This window comes from Hermetia illucens, chromosome 6 (genome assembly GCF_905115235.1).
Source record: "Hermetia illucens chromosome 6, iHerIll2.2.curated.20191125, whole genome shotgun sequence".
Lineage (NCBI taxonomy): Eukaryota > Metazoa > Arthropoda > Insecta > Diptera > Stratiomyidae > Hermetia > Hermetia illucens.
The window spans coordinates 1,590,397-1,613,239 of record NC_051854.1 but is presented as its reverse complement, the minus strand read 5'-3'; the positions used below and the strand labels follow the sequence as shown (position 1 = coordinate 1,613,239).

At 39.1% G+C, this 22,843-nt stretch overlaps 3 protein-coding genes across 5 annotated transcripts in view; 1 reads left to right on the top strand and 2 right to left on the bottom strand.

Annotated features, from left to right (window-relative positions):
- Window positions 1–720: 720 nt before the first annotated feature.
- On the bottom strand, window positions 721–6,734 carry LOC119658738. 3 transcript variants are annotated; one of them, XM_038066410.1, is made up of 5 exons: window positions 6,579–6,734; window positions 1,973–2,194; window positions 1,412–1,902; window positions 989–1,355; window positions 721–927 (listed from the first exon to the last, which is right to left on the bottom strand). In XM_038066410.1, the coding sequence occupies exons 2-5, from the start codon at window positions 2,184–2,186 to the stop codon at window positions 734–736; spliced, it is 1,266 nt and encodes a 421-aa protein (XP_037922338.1). In that variant the 5' UTR covers window positions 2,187–2,194; window positions 6,579–6,734; the 3' UTR covers window positions 721–733. The 3 variants fall into 3 exon arrangements, with proteins under 3 accessions (XP_037922338.1, XP_037922339.1, XP_037922340.1); XM_038066411.1 differs by lacking the exon at window positions 6,579–6,734 and adding an exon at window positions 5,930–6,077; XM_038066412.1 differs by lacking the exon at window positions 6,579–6,734 and adding an exon at window positions 5,976–6,077.
- A 2,273-nt stretch (window positions 6,735–9,007) lies between these two features.
- The window catches only part of LOC119658957, a 36,225-nt gene continuing 22,389 nt past the window's right edge, over window positions 9,008–22,843 (bottom strand). Inside the window, exons 6-10 of the mRNA XM_038066830.1 lie at window positions 21,466–21,512; window positions 10,988–11,208; window positions 10,425–10,915; window positions 9,283–9,649; window positions 9,008–9,211 (exon numbers count right to left, since the gene is read on the bottom strand). Coding sequence (XP_037922758.1) covers window positions 9,018–9,211; window positions 9,283–9,649; window positions 10,425–10,915; window positions 10,988–11,208; window positions 21,466–21,512 — 1,320 coding nt within the window. The 3' untranslated portion in view covers window positions 9,008–9,017. The remainder of the gene's footprint in view (window positions 9,212–9,282; window positions 9,650–10,424; window positions 10,916–10,987; window positions 11,209–21,465; window positions 21,513–22,843) is intronic.
- Window positions 13,442–20,913, top strand: LOC119658749. The gene is made up of 4 exons (XM_038066431.1): window positions 13,442–13,838; window positions 19,546–20,030; window positions 20,262–20,628; window positions 20,687–20,913. Exons 1-4 carry the CDS (start codon window positions 13,679–13,681, stop codon window positions 20,842–20,844), a joined length of 1,170 nt encoding a protein of 389 aa, XP_037922359.1. The 5' UTR covers window positions 13,442–13,678; the 3' UTR covers window positions 20,845–20,913.

Genomic DNA, 22,843 nt, shown 5'->3' with positions numbered 1-22,843 from the left:
TGCAGATTAATCTGACTAGCCTTTATGTTTATGTAGTATAATGTGAAAGCCGATGCTAACTTAAGAATCTGCTGCATTCAGTCTGGATCCCACCGCGGTTACTAGATTGTCCTCATCTTCCGCATCTTTAATTTTGATTTCTCTGGATATTGTCTTACATGGCGTGCAGCTCATGTCTTCATTTCCAAGAAACATTGTAATATCTTCTGCTGCCATCGACAGATTCACGGTGTCTGCGCTGCATGAATCCGTTTCTACATACTTGTTTTAGACCAGTTGTGTTCACAGCACTAGCTTTCCTTTCTTCCGCTTTTTCTGGTAGAGGCAGAAGAGAAGGTTTCGACAGGGAAGATTTAATCTGTAGTTCCCTCTCCTTTGTGATTGCAATTTCCTTCTGCCTCCAAAATTGGCCCTCTCCAGTCGGCCGCGGCTTGGTTGCTAAAAATCGCGGGTGGATTCGAAGTCTGTGAATGTCCACTACTTGGAGAGTTACAATCTATGACTTCCATCTTCATGTGTCTTGGACACCTTTAGTACAGATGTAAATTACTACAGACTCCTCAGCCACAACAAGGTGGTTTCCAAGGAAGAGCTGATGCTCTTTTAAGTTATTATTAAGTTAGCCAGAAAGTAAATTCTTTGGTCGTGCGGAAAAATATCCTCCGCTTGGTGACTCAGGCCTACCAGAAAACTTACCTATTTATTCAGAAAAAAACAATCTTACCAACTAATATCAAACATCGAAGGCACCTTTATTATAGAAAAATGGTAACGTCAGTTCACAAGCCTTTATCAGTTTCGGATTCATATAAAGAGCCTCCTTGAAGTTTTTCCCGTCCTTAGAGTCCCCGAACAAATTGGAAATGTCAGCATTCTCATTAGGTTCGAGAAGTGCTATTGCCATAACTCCAAAAGATGTGGTAATACCTGCAGGAAAACAGACATTTTTAGAAATATAAGCTATCAAGGTAATGTTGCATCTTCTTACCAATGGAGCACCTTTTCAACACAGCCATATGTAAGTCAATAACCCTCGGAATTGCTTTTGGGTACTTCAAAAGTTTCAAATTCTTCACCAACTCCGTATGATAAAATTTAATAAAATGATCAAATTCTTTGGTTTTGATTGACAGTTCGGTAGATGAAACTATGAAATATATCAGATCTTGAACAGGACTTCCATAGCGAGAAATTTGGAGATCCACGAAGAGGACATCTTTCGCTTTGCCATTCTCATCGTGTTGGAACATTATATTGTTAGCCCAAAGGTCACCGTGTAGCAGAACATTGAATTCATTGAAATCCTTTTTATATAGTTCCACACATATGTCTCCAATTCGATCCTTCACACTTTCCTGTAAAAGTAACCTATAAACCTAGAAGAATTTGAAAATGAGCTGAAAAAACTTACCACTAACTCGCCATACTCCTGACAACTATTCCATTGTCGAAAATAATTGGCTACCGTGGACCAAATGACTGATTGAGCAGCTCGAAATCCTTCTGCTGTTTGCTCATTATACATATCCTGCATCAACTGGTCTGAATATTTACCATCCCTTTCATAAATACAAGCCGATGCTGCATGAAATTGTGCCATTTTTTCCAGGACCAATTCTGCATGTTCCATATCCATTCCTTGTCTTCGGTTTATGTTTGCAAATTTTCGGGCTTTCAAATCCTCCATTATCAGAATTTCATGTTCTTCTACAATTTTCCAGCATTTAGGAGCGAAATTGAAGTCCACGTTGCTTTCCTGGAAAATTTCCTGAAATTTCGGAATGACCTTGCTATACATTTCAACCTCCTTTGCATAGGCTCGAAGATTTTTTTTGAATTCGCCATTAGGGTCGTTGGGTGGCATCATTTTTACAATGTATCTAGCTGTTGTTGATGTTCCATCTGAAGCACCAATTGATCATCTCAGATTACTCAAAAAGTCTTAAAAATTTAACAAGAAAACAAGTCTCACCTTCCTTCTCAATATCAATGCTAACATGGAACATCCAGGACATATAATTTTCACCTCCCCCTGAGCTTTTAACGCACTCAAAACCCTGCACAGTACATTTTCCAAATTGTTTTTCTAATATATCAACAAAAAGATCCTTATTCAGTATGTGGGATACATCCCCAGAATCACTAACGGCTGTGGTGTTTCCATTACAATCCCCGTTGGCAGTCATTTTTTACCCTGAAATGGATCAATAAAGTTAAATATGGAAATATATAGTTCTGTTTGGGGAGCCGGATTATTTCAAAAGTTACGGATATCATTTTCAAACATTTTTTTAAATATTTCGCGCAATAGAAAATGGTATGGTATGGTACATGAGGATGGACGATTCCGTAGCCTACATAACTACGAAATCTATGAGCGATACCATGACCGTTAGGTTGTGGATAAAATCCGGTGCAATAGGTTACGGTGGGCGGATCACTTAATCCGTATAGATGAAGATGATCCAGCCCGGAAAGTCTATATGGGCAATATCTATGGTAGAAAAAAAAAGACGAGCCAGACCCTGCCTAAGATGGAGCGATGGCGTAGGCCAGGACGCCGGACTGCTTTTAGGGATATCGAATTGGTGGACCTCGGCGCGAAACCGGGACGCCTGGAGTTCCTTATTAAGGCAGGCCTGGACCGGAATGCAAGGAATTTTAAGATCCCCAAAATACAATAAACTTGGTCATGTGGAAAGTGGTCTCAACTTTTCCATTAGGACAACACTGCAGCATCACTTCGTTATTGTAAACTATACTTGCGCCTTCAGCTACAACCCTCATTATTTGCGAGACTACCAGTTATATACCCATTCGAATTTATCTTCATTTCGTTGGGGTTCTTTTCATCGCCATTTGAATATGTGCAGTTGGTCTCAAACCTCCCGAATTGACTGCTCAGTCTCAGCATCACGCTTTGATTTTCGGAGCAGTGAGGGTCACGAGAATTGAGTGGATTGGGCTTGAAGCCATCAGTGTCAAAATTGGTCTATTGTTTTTGTGGTATCAGGCTATGCATTCATATTCCTCCAAACATACCAAAGTTGCAGATAATCAGAACAAATTAGATTTCTAAACATTTTGCAGAACCTTTACGACGGTGGCATACGGGGAAAAGAAAAGACTTAAAACCTGAGAATGTCACAACAACCGGGGGACCACTTATATGACGAATTAGCCATAACAAATAGTTCTCCTGATTTAGCCTCTACAAGATGCCCATTTCCTCGTTCTAAACAAGTGTTTATCAGAAAGTTCCAACAACTACCAGAAATCTGTGATAACGAATATTTTCCAACTAATGAATAACGAAGCATGGCAGGTGCCTCACAGTACCTTACATAGAGTGCAGGTTTCCAAACTGTGGACGAAACCGAGGATTCCGGTAGGCAGCGGTATAGTTACTACTGAAGTTAAGGGTGACTCGTTGACAAGGCTGCGATCAATGGTCAATAATCTAATGGAGTAGGTTGATTAGCGCTCAATGCGATCAAAGATCAGGCGCGTTCTATTAGGGCAACATACTTCAAAGCTAAAGAGGACGCGAAAGCACGTGCCAATCAGCCAACAGAAAGCGGTGGTTGCAGTAGCAACACAAACGGCGTAAAAGACACCTCCTCCCAAAAAGCTCTTTGGCAAAGAAGCCTTCGGTTGGGTGGTAGATGGGACGAGTCAGAAATTTATGGTTGGACATACCGCATCATTCCGGACATTGGAAGATGGATTGAAAGAGGCAGGAAAAATTAAACTCTGGGGTAACGTAGTTCATAATTGAACTCGGAGGTTACCGTACTTATTCAAGCCGATTTGGTCACGATGAATGACCCAAGACACTGTAACGTGGCCGAGAATGTGGAGCATCCCATATTTGATTGCCCCAGCATTACCGAGCACCGAACAAGATTGGAGATGATCGCAGACAGGCACTTAACACCCGAAAATATTATGAAGTTCATGCTGGAGTCAACGGTGGTTTAGAAACAGGTTGAAAAGGAACTGAAAGCTATTGTTCAACATTTAGGCAGGAAGAATTGCTACGAAAACCAGAAAGAGAAAGGAAAATAATAAAGAGCGACGCAAAACTTTATAGCAGTTCCGTGGGGAGAGAGGAACAAGAAGGAAGTGATTTTAGTGAATAAAAGTCTCATATAACTGCAGGGCAGGAGCCAACAGTAAGTTTTCACCTCTCAACGATAAAAAAAAAGCAAGCAGACAAGTAGTAAACCCATTTTGATAAAGTTTTGTCTAAAATGCACATAAAACCTGGAAAATGCGTTGTTCTACCAAACAGTTTTCTCACTGGGGATTATTCCCACTGCATTTGCAACCACCGTACTGATAAAAGGCTTCAATATTCGCATTTTGTTCCTGATTACCCTCGGATCATATGTATCTCAGCGGAGGAATTCAGTTCGTGTAGACGCCAGAAATTAAAGGGTCGAAGCGAAGGCGTAACATTTTAACGGCAATCCTTCAGGGATTGCCTGCCATTACACGGTCGCAAGGGAAAAAATCGAAAATAGCTACATTAAGTTGGTAAAAAAGATCGTCTTCGCAGGATTTCGATGAGTTATGATTCCCATAGAGATTACTCCAGCTCTTCTAGTATGATTTAAACTACTCAAATTTTGAAGGTTTCAGGAATCATTGTTTAGTTAGATGATACTAACCCAGGTTGACATATAAGACTCACTTCAAGTTGTCCCAATTCATAAGGCCAATCGTGACTCTAATACTAATATAATTCAACAACCAAGAAGTAGCATACAAGCATCTAGGTCACCTTAAAGAGGTCATGCGAAGAAGCAAGAGAAATTATTTCAAAATATGAAAAGAAATAAGAATAAATCCTTGGAGTGACTTGTGGAGCTCTAATGAAAAACACCTTCTAAAAAAATTATTGTTCCGAGGTTAGTCGACAATTACCTAGAAGAAGATATCGTCGTTACCATGCTTAGCGGCGGTAGCTTCCTTCGATGAGGAGGTCCATTTCTTATTGGTAGAAAGTAGAACTAGTTTTGGTCGACATACTTTTATGGAGTTGGAAACTTTCAGCCTATCATATATATTATACAGCTGTCATTTGTACCTATAAGGATTCGAACCCAGGACGGGCAAATCGTCCCGTTCCCGAAATACTGATATATGCTGAATAAAATAATCACTACTAGCGACGGAGGGGGTGTTACGTTTTAATTTCTAAGAATAAGTAGCTTGGCTGTAAATGTCGTTCTGCTCCCAGAACAGCAATTGACTGGTGGAAAGATTTCGCTGCGGTTCTCTGCACCGGGATGATTCCAGTTGTTAGAGAGTGCCATGTACTCGAGGAGGGCGATCAGACCCTCCGACCATCTGCATGCCTGCAAGGGACTCGTCTGAAGAAGCTCTTGCTACAAAGCCTTACCGGAGGTTATTTGGTACTATCCGAACCAGGATGGCCCTTTGACAGCATATCCTCGGAGAGAATTTCTGGGCCCAATTATTTGCTTTTGATTATAGTCTTCAAATCAATCCCAATGAATTATGCCTACAGGGCAGGCATTCACATTAAACCCCGGGAACCTCATTAATCAAGTATTTGATCACTCGCCCCCAATGCAATTGTCCTTCATCCAAAAGAAGGGAAATTCTTCACTTTTCCTTATTGTCAGGCCCGGTTGAAACTGCGGGTAAAGCCTCACCTCAAACAAACATGTCACTTCGATGTCTTTCTACATTTCATTATTTATTCTTTTGAAACCAAAAAGAAGGCTCAGAAACATGCTAACTTCAAAAACCTCTGGAATTAACACTACAATAGTTCTCCGTATAGTGAACTTGCACTCGGTATGGTAAACCAACAATCTTTTTAACAAATACTCCAGGACCAGGAACTATGCTTATTCAATACTACAGAACTCTGAATATAACATTTTCACATTCTTACCCTTAAAATTAACAAACTTTTCTAATACTTGAAGGAAAATACTTGCAATGTTTTTCTAACAAAATCACTTGAAAGACTAATCACCAGTGCCAGACGGTCACTAATTTTTGGCACAGTTCTATCTGAATCCGCAACTCAACAATGAATAATTATCTATAATCACTGATAGAACTATCTGACCATACATGGTTGTTGCGAGCTATCTTAGTAGCATTAGTGACAACAGCACCCAAATATATTAGGCAGAGATAAAGTGAATGAATTTACTATTAATTTGCGTTACTCAGTTTACCAAATCAATGTTACGTAATTCTACGTATCTCTTCTCATGATGACGGTGAAATAAAGATAGAGCACCCAAATTCAGACAGACACTGCGCGGAGATGGTTGAAAATGCGAGTAAAGCCTCAATTGGTTAACTTAGGGCCCAGAAGGTCTCTCCAGGCCAGTGTATTATAAAAATCTCAATGAAATGCTGTCTAAAAAGTAGTAAGTAGTATTCACTACAAATATATAGTAATACTAATATGGTCATCTTTATGGTAAACTCACTTTAAAAATTGGAGACAATATTTTCAATAAAACCTCCAAAGACAAGGGTCAGCTGCTGATTCTAGAACTCTGAACACATAATTTTTCAATACTCACTCTTCAAATTAACCAGCTCGTCCAAACTTTTGAAAAAGATATTTGTAATGTTCTTTGAACGGAATCAGTTGAAAGACTGAGTCTATTCAAAACTTTCACTTCAGCACTAACAGACCGTCTCCAGTTCCAGACGACCTTCGATTTTCAACGCAATTCTTCCTGCATCTTATCTACTAAATAAAAATTATCTAAAATCAGCGATAATCAGCGGTAATCGAGTAATTTCCGTTAGTTCCACCTTACTAGCATTAGCGAAAGCGCTACCCAAAATATAGTCACAATAATAATAAGTTTATATAAAGATGCACTCCTGAATTGTGAATTGATTGAAGTAGACCTTTAATTTGCGTTACTCAGTATGCCAACTGTTCATTATGTAATTGTACGCATGTATCCCTTCTCACGATGACGATGAAATAAAGATAAAGTACCCAAATTTACATTGACGACACACGCAGGTTGTCAACAAATAAAAGTTGTATCTTCCAGCTGGTTAGAAAATTGCTAGATCATCCTCTAGATGATTTGTAAAAAAAATGCTATAATCAGAAGATGTTTGGAAATGAAGAACGGCTAGAAATAGCGACAGAACAATTGAGATAAAACGGGCGAAAACATATTATTCGGATTTCAATGAAGACTGTTAGCAATCACTTTTATTTGTGATGTTAGATAAAAGATAATACGGTTGCGGATACACATACGCATCAACTAATGGCTCTTCTGGAGAGAGAATGAATCCGTGATGGAAATGACCCACTCTCGCCCCTTTGCGTTAAATACCAGAAATGAAATTGAAAAGTACTAATCTAGACCATTCGTTTGATGCCCCACATGACTATATTCGGTGAAAAAAAAGATGTACAGCCCCTTTTACATGTATGGGGACTCCCTTCCATGATACGGCCATTTCTTAATCCATTTAGGCGAAGTTCGACAATCCTGCGGTCTCCTCCGAAGTCAACGTTGGCGAAGATAGGAAATCAGGGAAGCCTCCGGAAGGCCAATAAAGATTGAAGTGGAAAATGATACAGAAAAACAGTGTCGCGAATACAGAAGAATCATCGTTCGCCCTACTCGAAGGGAAATAATGGATTTGTTCGAATTCACAAAGGGCAAACATGATGTGCACCAGACCATCAAAAACATGGTCAGAGCCACTCGTGTACTAAGGACGAAAGAAAGGTCACGAAGAAAGGAAGCGTCACTCAGGCATCACAAGTGACGTCCCCTTAAAATCAAATTCTTCTGGATCCTCACAGAACGCGAAAAGGCAAAAAGACCTCCCAACGGAAAAGGGAAAGCCCGACAAAGTGACCAAAATCGTGGAAACAGTGGCTCCGCCTCCAACCGACACAAGAAAGATAATACCCCAAAACCAGGGGAAGCATGGAACAAGGTTGGCGAAATGAAAAGTCCAACACGTAAAAGAAGATTAGGACCCGAATTGATTATCATCTCGAAAAAGGGTGATATGACATTCGCGGATATCCTTAAGGTCAAATCAGATGCGGACCTGATAAACCTTGTTGAAAGCGTCAGCCGAATCAGACGCTCCCCAAAAAATTATATTTCATCCTGGAACCGAAGAAGCCTCCGAGCAAAACAGTTGAATATTTCTTCGGCAAGAAGGAGAATGTCCTTAGGGTCTTTACAGAAAACTGTAAAAAATGGTTTAGAAATAATAATGAAGGTAGCATTCCCATCTAATTAACCTTTGGAATTTCCAACTTTTTAATTTCAAAACATCCTTCATGTTGTTTGGCTGGAGGACATGGCCGGACTTAGTAGACTATGTTATCGTTCGTCAAACATCTCGACGTGGGTCATGATATCTTCTAACTGTCACCCCAAGTCAAATGGCTTTGGATTTGGAGAAGAAGGCATATACAATCGGATTGAAGATAAATACCAACAAAACCAAGGTTCTCACTGTGAACCGTCACCGCACTCTACCTATTTGCACTAACGGACAAAATGTTGAAGATATCGAGCAGGTTGTGTACCCAGAAGGCGTTGTTCCTGCTGATGGTGACACCGAATGTCAGAAGTATTAACACCACCAGTCAACTTAGCTATTTTATCCAAATCTGAAAATCCCCAAGGCCAACATCAAGTAGAAGCGTACGGACTACATACCAGATGACGAATTGAATTCAGATGCGCACATTAAGAAAGGGGGACAACTCTACGTCCATTATAATGCATAACGGAATCCACTATCCCAAAATGAGCCGCATGTCGCATAACAGTTAAGGAAGGGTGGAGGTGGTCCTGTAGGAAAAAGTTACACAACCGACCACAATGAGACAGAAGTGTAGCTTACTTTAAATCTTTAACCACCCAAAAGACATCTCCTTTATTAGATTGGGGCGCATGTTCTCATCGTAAAAACTTACTTATCTGTTCAGAAAAAAAAAACAATCTTATCCACTAATATTAAACATCGAAGGCACCTTTATTATAGAAAAATGGTAACGTCAGTTCACAAGCCTTTATCAGTTTTGAGTTCATATAAAGAGCCTCTTTGAATTTTTTGCCGTCTTTAGAGTCCCCGATGAAATTGGAAATATCAGCATTCTCATTGGGTTCGAGAAGTGCTATTGCCATAACTCCAAAAGATGTGGTAATCCCTGCAAAAAAAAAAATGCACAAATAAACTCTCAGAAATCTGAGCCACGAAAATACTGTCAAATTTTCTTACCAAAAAAGCATCTTTTTAACACAGCCATATGTAAATCGATCAGTCTCGGTATTGCTTTTGGGTATTTTAAAAGTTTTAAATTTTTCACCAATTCTGTATGATAAAATTTGATAAAGTGATCAAATTCCTTGATTTTAATTGACATTTCAGTTGATGAAACTATAAAATATATCAGATCTTGAACAGGACTGCCATAGCGAGAAATCTGAAGGTCCACGAATAGGACATCATTCGGTTTGCCATTCTCATCGTGTTGAAACATGATATTGTTAGCCCAAAGGTCACCGTGTAAAAGAACATTGAATTCACTGAGATCTTTTTTAAATAATTCAACATATACGTCTGCAATTCGATCTTTCAAACCTTCCTGAAAAGGATGATATATACAAAAAAAGGGTAAAATTAAGTAAGTAAATAATGGAGTGTACATAAATATTAATATATAAGTGTAAAACAAACTTATTAGCTCTGAAAAACCTTAGATTCCAAGGTGTATACTTGGATTGCAAAGATAGTGCCAAGTGTTGGGCACTGAACGCCGATATTAATGATGATCACAATAACAGGGCTACGCCCTCTTGCAGTCCAACCTCGAATACTTAGGTCGTTGGTGCTCGGTTAACAAGCGGTAACTGTATGTCAGAAAATGCCACTGGACGTGGTATTCGTGTAAACCCTCCCTAACATTCTTTCGCTACTCACTTGGTGGATAATCCCTTTCATAACTAACCTCCTTTCCGAACTTGGGTGTAATCTTCAATGGAAAATTTCGCTTCAATTTCCACTTCCTTAACATCATCAATTGAGCTTCCAAAATATCTGGTTTTATCCTACGTTCCTTCTCCGACTTTACCTGAACTAACCATCCAGATTGGCTATGACAATAGCCAGGGACTCAAATATTCCCAAACCTGGCTAGCAAAAAGGCATACAAGTGCTTTCGACGGGCCACTTCAGAGGAGCTGAATTTATATGTTCAACTGCACGGTCAAATTCTGCTCCCTTTGGCATTGGAACATATCCGCCCCGTAGTTGACCATAACATAATCAACGATTATTCTGACTACCCCCAGTACCGCCAATTATAAGTAATAAGTTAGAGTGTTAAATTACACATGAAAGCATGAACTGAAGAAACTCACCATCAACCCAACGTACTCCTGACAACTATTCCATTGTCGGAGGTGATTACATATATTGTCCCAAATGATTGGTTGAAGTGTTCGAAATCCCCCTTCCTTTATCTTACGATACATATCATTCATTAACTGGTCTGAATATTTACCATCCCTTTCATAAATACAAGCCGATGCTGCGTGAAATTGTGCTATTCTTTTCAGGACCAATTCTGCATGTTCCATATCCATTCCTTGTCTTCGATTTATATTAGCAAATTTTCGGGCTTTCAAGTCCTCTATGATCAGAATTTCATTTTCTTCTACAACTTTCCAGCATTTAGGAGCGAAATTGATTTCCACGTTCCTTTCATGGAAAATTTCTTGAAATTTCGGAATGACCTTACTATACATTTCAACCTCCTTTGCATAGGCTCGAAGATTTTTTTTGAATTCGCCATTAGGATCGTTGGGTGGCATCATTTTTACAATGTATCTAGCTGTTGTTAGTGTTCCATCTGTAGAACGAATCAATCATTTCAGATTTTTAAAAAAAAGGCTCAAAAATTTAACTACAAAGCAAGACTCACCTTCCTTTTCAATATCAATGCTAACAGGATACATCCAGGACATAAAATTCTCACCAACGCCTGAACTCTTAACAGAGTTAAAATTCTTTATAGTAGATTTTCCAAATTGTTTTTCTAATATATCAACGAAAAGGTCCTTATTAATTACATGAGATACATCCTCAGAAGCATTCTCTGCATTAATGTCTCTATTATAATTCTCTTTGGCAGGCATTTTTACTCTGAAATTGAGAACAAAAATGAAGTCTTGATTTTGAGATATATGGGATTGCCAATGATGCATGACTAGTTAAAATAATTTTGAATTTTTTTCGGGATGAATGCAGGAAATGCAATAGGTTATCGACCTGGAAGACTATCGTTTGGTATTCAAAGCCCTTTATCCGAAAACAGAATGAAAAATGACTTCGCGAAAGCCCCTTAACAGGAACAGCCTGCAGGCGCATTCTGTCTGTCATAGAAGGACTTTAGAAAACTTCACTTTCAGTACCCGAAAACATTGGAAGGACAGTGGGTTATTTCAAAAGGCGCCCAATGTGGGATCAAACCCAAAATGGTTATCTTTCACCCTTTAGTGGTAAATAGCAAATCAACCACGCCTATTCGTACATGGTCCACTGTAATGCGATTCATCTTCCCGAAACACTACCACTTCTCCTCAATTCTACTGGTCAGCACTAGAGTTGTTGCTCTTCCTTAGTGACCTACCACTTCCGCGTTTCGATTAACTCGTCCATGAGTAACAAATCTCTGCATTACGAGGGTCTGAATATGAAATTTTTCTCATACTCACCCTTAAAATGAATCAACTTGCCTAAAACTCCGAAGAAGATATTTGTAATGCTTTTTAACGGAATCACTTGAAGAACTAACTCATTTCCACATGAGCACTTACAGACCATCCGCAGTTCCAGACGACCTCCAATTTGGACAACCTTTTCTGAATCTACTATTCAGTAACTAAAAACCGACAACCGTATAACTTCAGATACTTCTTTCTTAGTAGCATTCGTTAAAGAACCACCCAAATATATAGTCACATTGATATAAATATTAGATAGAGATAAACCCTTGAATTATAAATTGAATTAAATTTGATGTTAATTTGCATTACTCAGTTTACCGAGTTTAAAATACATAATTTGAGTAAAACCTCCCATGATGACACTGAAGTGAAGACAATACACAAATTTGGGCAAACGCCACACGTAGATTGATAAAAAACAAAAGGTGTGCCTTGCGACTGGCTAGTAAATTGCTAGATCATCCTCTAGATGTTCTGGGAAAAAACCTAAAATCGCAAGATATTTGCAGTTGACGAACGCCTTCAAATAGAAAGCGAGCAGTTCAGACACAGGGAAAAATATATTATTCAGATTTCATGAAACGGCTGTTGGTACCCGGATTTATTTACGATGTCAAATAAAAGATAATATAACTGGGAATACACGGAAGTGTGGCTCTAATATGAGATAGTTTACTACGCATTAATTAACTATACTTTGGGGGTTGTGATGCTAAGAAATCAATGTTATAAAAGATGGTTATCCTAGGCTGCCAGAAACATACACTGGTTGGTGAAACCAAGGAGTTGATCATATTCAGCAGGGTACATCTGGTTTAGATACTGAATACCATCGTCTTGTGTACAAGTGATCTAGGGAAACGATTGGTCAAGCTGAAGTCCCAGAACCTGATTAGTTAGTTATCTGATTAGTTTTAAACTTGCGAGGATAGCATGACGATATCTTAAAGGTGCTTAAAATCAAGAACTGGATAGATTACTAAGAGTCGGAGGGTATTTTCGGCTTTAAAGTTTTCACTTGTCCAGCCCGTGACAATCAATGAAATTTATGAGCCATAACCTCCATAGCCATAGCCGTCTGGTCTGGATAAAATCAGGCTCAATAGGTTACGGTGGAGAGGTCATTTAAACCATATGGGTGAGGAATATCTCAAATATAAGGGCATATCTATCGTAGAAAAATAAGATGTAGCAGGCTCTGCATTAGTTGAATTGATTGCGTAGGCCAGGACGCCAGATAGCTTTTAGGGATATCTAATTGGTGAAACTCGGCCCAAAGCCGGGATGTCTGATATTCCTTACTAAGGCAGGCCGTATACGATTGTCTTCAGAAATGGAAGGGTTTTTTTTTCTTTTCTTTTTATTTAGTTGACCCAACCAAAAAGTTTCAAATTTAGTAGTTATAGATGCTGAAAAATTTCAGGGCACCTACTATGGCTTTAAAGTTGAACCTAGTGGTAGCCATGTCAAACCAAAGCCGCAATCATTCACGGGGTATCTTGATTGAAGATTTAATTGATATTTATGGAGTCGAAAACACTGATAGACATGGTGTGAGATGAAAACAATGGTGACAGCATAATAAAATAAACAAATAAATATCAACAAAACCGAAAATCTCAAACGCTACTATGTGCTAGCTCCCCTACAAATCCCCCATCAAGTTTAATCAATATTTTACTATTGCTCAACGAAGTTTTTTCTAATCTCTTATCTGCTGTATGGCTTATGCTCACAGATTACCCTTATCACTTTTTATTTTTGCATCACTCGTGCGTTTCCACAAAATTTCACTTTAAAACTAAATTCCTGTTTATTTAGAAGTTGAAGTAAACAAAGTATACAATTCTCTCTCTCAGTGCGGATAGTTGGAAAAGTTGAAAAAAATGTCGGTAGAATGGTTAAATGAATCTTTATTCGAAGATATTTTGAAGAAAGAATATAAGGAATATCAAGTGATAAGTTTTGTGGTGAAAGATGCCGTGCCCAAGGGAGAAAACTATGCGTCAATGATAAAACGAGTTAGCATCGGACTGAAATTAACAGGTATGTAAGTGTGTTTTGTACATATTACAACAAAGTAAATAGAACAACACCGTAACCGTTGAAGCTAAGAGAAGACGACACAAAGATAGGACATACCCAGGATAGGCCCTGAAGATGTTATTGATTAAGACTGACCAATCATGTTGATAGTTATTAAGTCCGAGTTTCTAGCATGTAGATCATGGTTCACAAATCACCAGTCGATGTCCTTAGAGACGTCTAGTCACAAGAGATCTGCAAAGAAACCATTTCAGAATGAGGTATGTAAATAAACTTTTATACAGAACGCTGAACGAAAATGGGAGGATGTTAAGTAATCAATGTGTGTTTCACGTGGACGATTCTAACAGCTATAAACGTTTTCTTAACATGTTCCAAGTGAAGCCTAGTCAAAAAATGTTTAATTTGGCAAGTCGTGAGAGAATTTCAGGTGCCAACATAAAATATAAACATCAATAATGAGTTATAGCAATTATCAACGGATTTTAAAATATTTTGCTCATACCAGCATAGAAGGCATGATTTTGGCGAGACTTCAGTGTCAGGGTACCTTCACCCAGACTCCAGAGGAAAACGGATTCGAAATGGCATAAAACCCACCAACGCTTCCACAGATTGCGGAGGAAGCATTCCCGGTGTAACCCTTGTTTCGAAATCACTGGTATCGTAGGTGGACGCCGGCGAATTCAGGAAGTTTTGACTCGATGTGCACTAGCCCGGCGCTCTTCGTATGCATGGAAAGTCGCGAAAGTGAACACCGGGTTTTTTTCAAAGATCTTAGAGCAGGTGGAGCCACGCTGGGAGGCCTTCCAGGTGATGGTGGCACTATGGCTGATAATGTCATAGATTCTATTAACGGGAGGTAGCAGAGCTTCCATTCCTAGGAAGGCATCAAGAAGGGACAAACCTTCTATACATTGGTATATGGCGGAAATTGCCTCCGGAAACTGTGTCACAAACCCCGACGCTTGACAAAATGCCTAAACTACCGGGAGGAGGCATGTTGCACAATGACATAATACATATCAGCCAAAAGGAGACTTCGCAGCATGATAAACAAAAGAAAAGTTCGCTACTGGTAGGACCTAGTCGACCAATTTATAACCATGTGGGCACGACTATACATTCTTAACCCGAAAAATCGGGAGAACACTTATTCAGTTAAGGCCGAGCAGATGGACTATCTTCTACAATTTCCTACATATGCCGTACGGATTGACGCCAACAGTGCGGGTGGCTTGGTAGATCGCCAATTTTTCCCTAGAAAAGAGTTGAAAGAAGCAGTCCTCTCTATGGAAAACAAGAGGCGCCAAGACCCCACGATCTACCCGCTGCTCGACAAGACTGGGAAAGTGCTCGAAAAGGTTATTAGGAGTAGACTTGGTAAAACGATACGTGCTGCCGCCGATTTATCTCCACGGCAGTTTCGTTTTACAGCAGACGTCATGCAAGTCGTCAATATACATATAATAGTTCATCAAGCAGAGGCGCACAGCGGCCAAGCTCGATAGGTGGTGCTCTTCGTAAGACTTGATGCCAGAAATATCTTTAATTCCGTAAAATGGAAAGACATTCTAGGCACACCAGACAATATATTACACATGCCGAATTGTCTTTTACAGATATTAGGGGATTATCTGAAAACCTGCAAATGACCAACCCTTTCACGACAATTTGTAATGATTAATAGTATTGATTTGTAGGAATCATTATCCCATATTTGATCCAGTTACCCAGCTGATTTTGTTCCTGCAGGAGATCGATCCGCTTCGAGTTGTTAATTTACAATTCATTTATTACTTCGAGGAACAGGTCATCTTGGTACCATTTTTCACATGGTATAGGTTCCTACATAAATAGTTCCCTCGAGGCAAAGAGCCTGTCGTCTAGGAAAATTGTTGCGTTGCTGAACTTGATGATAAAAGTTCCGCGAAGCTCTCAAGTATCGTTTTTGATTATAGGAACAACTTTCAAAATCGTTTACCAGGATCCTATCTGCAGCAATTTCTTCAATCGTTCGCACGTTCTGACCGACAATACTCTGCAAGTAAAAAGTACGCTCTATGTACGCTGTATGTAATTGCCGAAGAGGTTTGTAATCTGGTGAATTCTTTCGTTACCTACGTTAAAAATGAGCTGGTTGAGAAAGACATTAACAGGTGTAATGACAATTGGAATGACGCTTTGTGACGAGCTATCATCCCATATTGTCGAATCGACAACAGAGTCAAAACCAATGGTTAAGTACCTTAGATTGACGCTCGACTCAAGGATGGGCGTTTTCGAGCAAATCAAAGTAACAGCGGACAAGGCTGCAACTAGAATTTCTGTCTTTAATGTTTAATTACAAACATTGAGGGTCCTACATCTAGCAGGGAACGTCTTTTAATGCGTGCAGCGTAGTCTATTCTGCTCTACGGAACGAAGGTCATTGTGCTCCATTAGTAGGATGGTTTCGGTGGTTTTGAAAGAGAGTCAACAAGTACTTTTGCTTATCTGACTTGTTTTACAGTTCGTAATTACATTCTTCCGGGATCGCCTTCCAACGCTTCATTTTACTGTTAGTGTTTTAGATTTTTAATTTCCGGGATCCACCCAGGAAGTTCCTGAGTGTTTTCAATAATGGCCAACATTTCCTTCTGATTGATCAAGAGCGCATGGTAGGGAAGATATTGGTTTATTTTCTTGGGAAAGGGCCGCTCTGATTGAGTATCCGCAAGCGTGTGTTGTGAGTTCGTAGTCCTTTTCAAAGTTGGGATTTAATAATTTGACGTCCTTAGACGCAAGCGTTTTCCTCAATTTGAAAAGGGCATTTAAGGCGGACAGCTTGATTTCTTGAAACATGTTTGGACTCTCATCCATTTTCGCCCCCTTAAGAGGGATTCTAGGGGTTTCGCAAGTATAGCCTAGTCGCGTATGAAGCGACGAAAATACCTCGACTTACTGGGGAATGATCGAAAGTCTAACTGTAACTTCGCGGTGTCTCTAGCGATTAAATTATTGGAAATAATTAAGATTTGCTTTTTCAATTCGCTAGCGATATTTATTGATCTTGCAAATGCCGATATTTCACCCAAATGTTCTACTTTTTCGGATCTTCTAAGGGCTGCTGATGACGGAAGGCTGTTCAATCCTGTTTGACAAGCTTCGGTTCTACTTAATCCAGTTCTGCGCGCGATTTCAGGAGTTGATTATCGTCCCCCGATTCTATTCAACTGGAAAATTTACTGAAGTCACGACGATCTATACGGATTGTTTTACTTGGTACGGACTTCGAATTTTAAGGGCCACCTGTCAGCCTTAGGATCTTTCAAGACTTTTTATATTATATTAGGCGAAGACGGCTTTACAATGTCTTGCCAGGGCAAAGGCAAATCGCCCAACGCTCCCCTTTTAATTTTTTTATTTATTTCGCGCGTACGATTCCAGCCCCACGTTGGGCGCCAGTTAATTAATTAACACATTTTACATTTAAAGGTTCCCCGTCGCCATCAAAAGTTTCCATGAATTAGTTTTCAGGTAATATTTGCTATGGGAATCTATGGGAATTCTTTGTTACTTTACCTATCTGGAATAAAAAAAAAAATAAAATAAAACTTTCATCTCAAATTATAGACGCTTTCCAGACTGGAATTTCATTTTAGGCTCTGGATGCTACCCTAACTAGAATTGCCTCCCAAGCTAGAATTTCGTTTAAGTTGGGTGTGTATGAAAAAATAGTTGTTTTTAAAATTAATCTTGCAAATGTTGGGCTATCTTCAAAGCGAAGACAAAAATATTTTTCCAGAGAAACTTTTAAGGAAGGAATGGCTAGGAAAATTATTGATTAGATAATTATTCAGGTGATTATACCTCTACCAAAACGTTATTTGAGTAGGTAATTGTTTTTTAATAACTTACTAGGCTCTATAAAGATGGGTGGCTATCATATTTTTTAAAAGTTTATAAGAATCACAGAAAGATACGGGAATTTTGTTTCTGACAATTAGCACTATAAAACTCAAGCCTAAAAGGAGTTTCACATCAGTTTAGCAACAGCCACGAACACAGAAATAATTTCAAAATCATTTAAAGAAAGACTACTGAAACTTATTGAAAACTCTTAACATCGAGATGCCTCCTAAAGCAAAAATTGAAGCATTCAATCACCTTTCCTACAATGAGGTCCATAAAACCTGTATTACATATTCAATCCTGGACTACCCCAAACTTGCTATAATGCATGATCGTAGAATACGAATCACAAAAAGGTTCCCAGTGGGACAATTCGCTTCAGCAACACTACAGATCTTTCCAATGGGCATCAATGCAGCCTACAACAACATCGTATCAATGGTGCTTACCCTGCAATCCGAACTCCTAGAAAACCTTGATGCTGACTTCAATTTGTACATACTCAATCGTACAGGATCGTTGATGATCAACCCACGCTACGAATACTTCGAAAAGAAACCACACCGAGCATGCTGGACTATGTCGCATGTAGTGGATTCGTCCTTTCTTCTGAACTCCAGTAATGATATGCTGTTTGATAATAAACTACAGTTGAATTTGGAAGTACGGATCAACAATAATTTTCATCCGAGTTCCGGCCAACTTTCATCTAGGCCGTTGAGGCAATCTTTGAGGTCGCCTGACTTTGGAAGCATCACGTTTTGTATAAGAGATACTAGATTTTATGCTAGACGAAAAGTGCTGGTGAAAGGAAGCCCGTTCTTTGCTGACCTTTTTAAAAAATTTGGCAAGAAGATTAAGGTTTTTGAAATGGATCATGTTTCTGAGGAAGATTTTGAGAAACTTTTAATTGATTGTTATTTGAATTATGGGAAAGGGAAGAAATAAGCTCATCATGATCAAAATAGTGTTAGTATTATAAAATGTATTTTGCATTATTTTTTAAATAAAACGTAATAAACATTCAAATGAAAGACGCTTTTTATTTATCTGCCAGGATAGGTGCAGTCGTCTTTGATCTAAAGTTCCACCTTCCAACCAATGTCCCATTTAAGGTTTGTTTCGACTCGAACTGATTTTCGGATTCTCTCGAGCTTAATCAGTAAGGCGGATTTGCGACCACGGGGCACGCGTCCACCTCATGTATTTTATCCGCAATCACGGCCAATACCTCAAGAAAACCGCCGTCAGCTAGCTAGGATCTAAACACCGACTCTTTTCCGCGTGTGAATTTAATGGCTTCTGTCGTGACTCTCGCCGACGGGCCTCTAACTGGAAGAACCACACCTCCGGGTTGCGCCGCTAAATTCGACACGCACTAACAGAAACGACGGTTAAGGCGGTAGAAGGGCTCGCGAGATCTTTCCTGTCATGTGACGTTACTAACGGAGCAACACCAGAAGAACCTGCAATATAAAAAAAAATTGAGATGAAGTTGATGGACTGTCTTCTTTCTTGCTGAAATCAAATCACGAACGGCAAAACAACCCAAGATAGTGGAATTCTTAAAAACCATTGTTTGACCGTGGTCTTGCCGGAATGACGATCGACCTTCTCCTTGATTTCGAAGACCTTGACGCCCCCCTTCAAACTTTTAATGGTTCGTCCTCACTTGCTTGAAATAACTATAATTGGCATGCTGGAAACAATGCTATATAGGTTTCCAAATCTGCTTCTAACACAGTAATCTTGTCTATTTGAACTATAGACCAAAAATCCAATAATACAATTCTACAAATTCCTCCAATTGCAGATTCCACAGAAACCATTAAAAACTACATCATCAAATCTGACAAGTCTAGTGAATTTTCCAGCTATGTCAACGGAACTCTTTATCCGAAGGAACGCCTAATGTTCGAAAAGTTTATACCACGATTTGAGTCTCTCTTCAAAGAAACTCCAGAAAAAGCTCAGTTCGCCCCAATATGCTATAAAACCATGGATGACATTCACACCTTCATACTGGACGATCTCCAATCTAAAAATTTCGTTCACACGAAAAGGCAACAGGGAATGGATCTACAACATGCCGAAGCAACTCTGGCTAAACTTGCTCAGTTCCACGCCGCTTCTAGATGTATTTTTGAACTTGAAGGACCTTATCCGGATATCTTTGATGAAGGATTATATAAGGAAGAGTTGGTGCCCATTTACGAGAATATGTTTCAAAACATTTGGCCAATTATTTATAAGGATATGACAAAGTGGACGGATTGTAAGGAATATGTAGACAAATTGGTGAGTTTTGTTGTCATTTTTCAGTGCTATAAATTTGACAGTTGAGAAGGAGTGTAGACTCAGCCTAAAGTCTCGAGGGAAGTGAGAAGAAACCCACGGAACGATAGGAGCTATACTCCACATATAGGTTCATAGTTGAATCTGCTCAAAAGTTACATAAAACCTCCTCATGAAACAAAGTGAGCCATATATATAATATACAGCTAAAGCACTTCTTTTGGTTCTTCATAGGCGATCCAGAAACCCCACATGATCCACCTTCTAATGGAATCACTGACTTACGATCCATCAGAATTCAACGTCCTTAACCATGGAGACTTATGGTCTAATAATATTATGTTTCAGTACAAGGACGACGGGTCAATGAACGAAGTACTTTTTATCGACTTCCAACTTTGTAAATGGGGTTCACCAGTTCAGGACCTTCTGCATTTTATCATTACTTCGTGTAACCCAGATATAAGAGTATCGAAATTCGATTACCTGATCTCGCATTATCACAAACACTTAACGGAAAGCCTTAATTTGCTGAACTTCAAGGGTAAAATTCCAGAACTAGATGACCTTCATGCACAACTAAAAAAACGAGGATATTATGGTATGAAGACTATTTAACGTTAAAGTAATTGTTGTACACTAAGAACATTTCATTTTAGGAGTAAATACTTCGTTATCAATTCTACCAGCTGTTCTCATGGAGCCTGGCGAGAAAACACTCCAACAGTCACTCAAAATATATTCAAATCCAAAATATCGTGAAGCGATGAAGGACCTTCTACAATGGTTTTCGGTGAGAGGCTTGCTAGACATATAGGAGTAGACAAAAAAATTTCTAAATTTTGTGTTATGTGATATTTAACAATAAAACCACTCTTTAAATTTGGGGAAAGCTAATTATTTGCTAATGTAAACCTTAAACCAATTTAAAAACTACAATATTTAGCTAGAGATAGTCTTCATTTCAGTTGAAAACCCGCATCTTGAATATTGAATAAGAAATTATTAGGAAGTAAGTTCTACTACAATTTAAATTTTCGTCAGAAGTCGCAGAACCTTGAATAAACTCTGCCTGTATATCCTTGGGGCCAGCATCCGTCTCGCACCACAAGACTTTTTCCGAAAGCTAATGTTCATCTAGTCATTTTTTTTTAGCTCCAATGGCACTACTAAGCAGCACTTACCAGACGCTTCGTATCCCACCCCTAGCGAATCACTAAACGCCAAATTGTTATTTTAATAAACCACCGCCAGCTTCTTCGACAAACAGCAGACGTAGTAACTTCAAGTATCAAGAATGCATCCCGTTGAATTTAAACCTCGTCTTGCTGTGAAAAAGTTTTGATTATATTCAGTAAGAGCCGTGGGTGAATCACTTAGTGGGGACTTTTTCAAAACCTCCCATGTTCTTGCTCCAGCTTCTAGTGATCCGGCATACCTTATGTCGTCTAGCAAGTAAGTGTTCGGACATAAGTTGACCTCATCCTGTAAGATTTAGTTAATGATTTAAAGCATAGTCTACTAGCGGTAGTATTCACAATTGCGGAAATACAGAAACAGACAAGCACACTGGGTTTTCTCACATCGTTTTACCCCCCAATTTGGAAGCGAAGCTTTTGATTCACTTCCGGGAAAACACTCTTGGTCGTTATCACCGACAACAAGACACTACTCATAACCAGTAAACTGACCGCAATTTCGACTTGGGGATCTAAGTTACAATAGGAGTTGAAAAAAGAACTAAGTTTTTCCTTATCCTGTAAATATTTTTATTTTTTCAGGCATACAATCGTTTCGGAGACCACGTGCCTCCTTCCTCAGTGCTAGTGCCTAATTTAATGGGGACATTTAGGAGTCTGACTGAAACAACAATGCCTCAATATGATAGACGGTGATTTCAGAACCTTGACCTCACCAAGAAGAGCCATATACATAGAGCGAGATTGGGCGATGGCCAAAAGATCATCCTGAGTTGCCGACGACTACCAAGAGAGGGGAGCTATCCCAAAAACTGTTGGATGCACGAACTAAAGCAAAATCCATTCAAAACTTCTACTTCACTTCCTCAAGAAAAACTAAAGATAGTGATAAGATCGAAAGTATGTAATTTTTTCGATTATATTCCGAAAAAAGTTAACCACATCCATGAGAACCCTGCTGCCCATCACCAAAGGACCTAAACAGCTCACTACTTAGGCGCACTTCTGTATAACACCTTCAAGAATTGTTCCTGCTAATTCTCACTTTTGCTGACCCCAACGATTATTATTATTATTATTATTAATTATTTGAAATGTTAGATGTTGGATATAAATGAATGTCGGGATGGGAATTATGCAATTGAGAGGGGTAATTGGGAAAGCTTAGCAGTGTTAAAATGGGAGAAAAAGAGAAAATATTACATATTATTGAACAAACTCTATTGCCAGATTGACTTTGGCAAAGGCAAATGAAATACCGCCCATACAGTTCCCAGATACCCTAAGGAAAAAGACTAAAAAAGGAGAAGAAAATATGAAAAGGACTAAAATGCGCAAATAACGCAGTCCACATTTTCAAGCCTGAGAGGCACATTGGTATGCCAGTAAATGTAAACGGAACACTTCAACTGAGCTGTAGCTATCGGAGCTGCGTTGCTCTCAGGATCGACTCTACCCAAGCCAGCTAGTTATTCTGGTCGTTTCTAATCAATAGTTGGTTACCGATATTACTCTCAGCCATACCGCCTGGGTCTAACTGATTACTATTAGGTCCCGTGATAAGTAAAATTGGACCAAAATTCTGATAACTCAGGATGATTCAGCATAATCAACGCA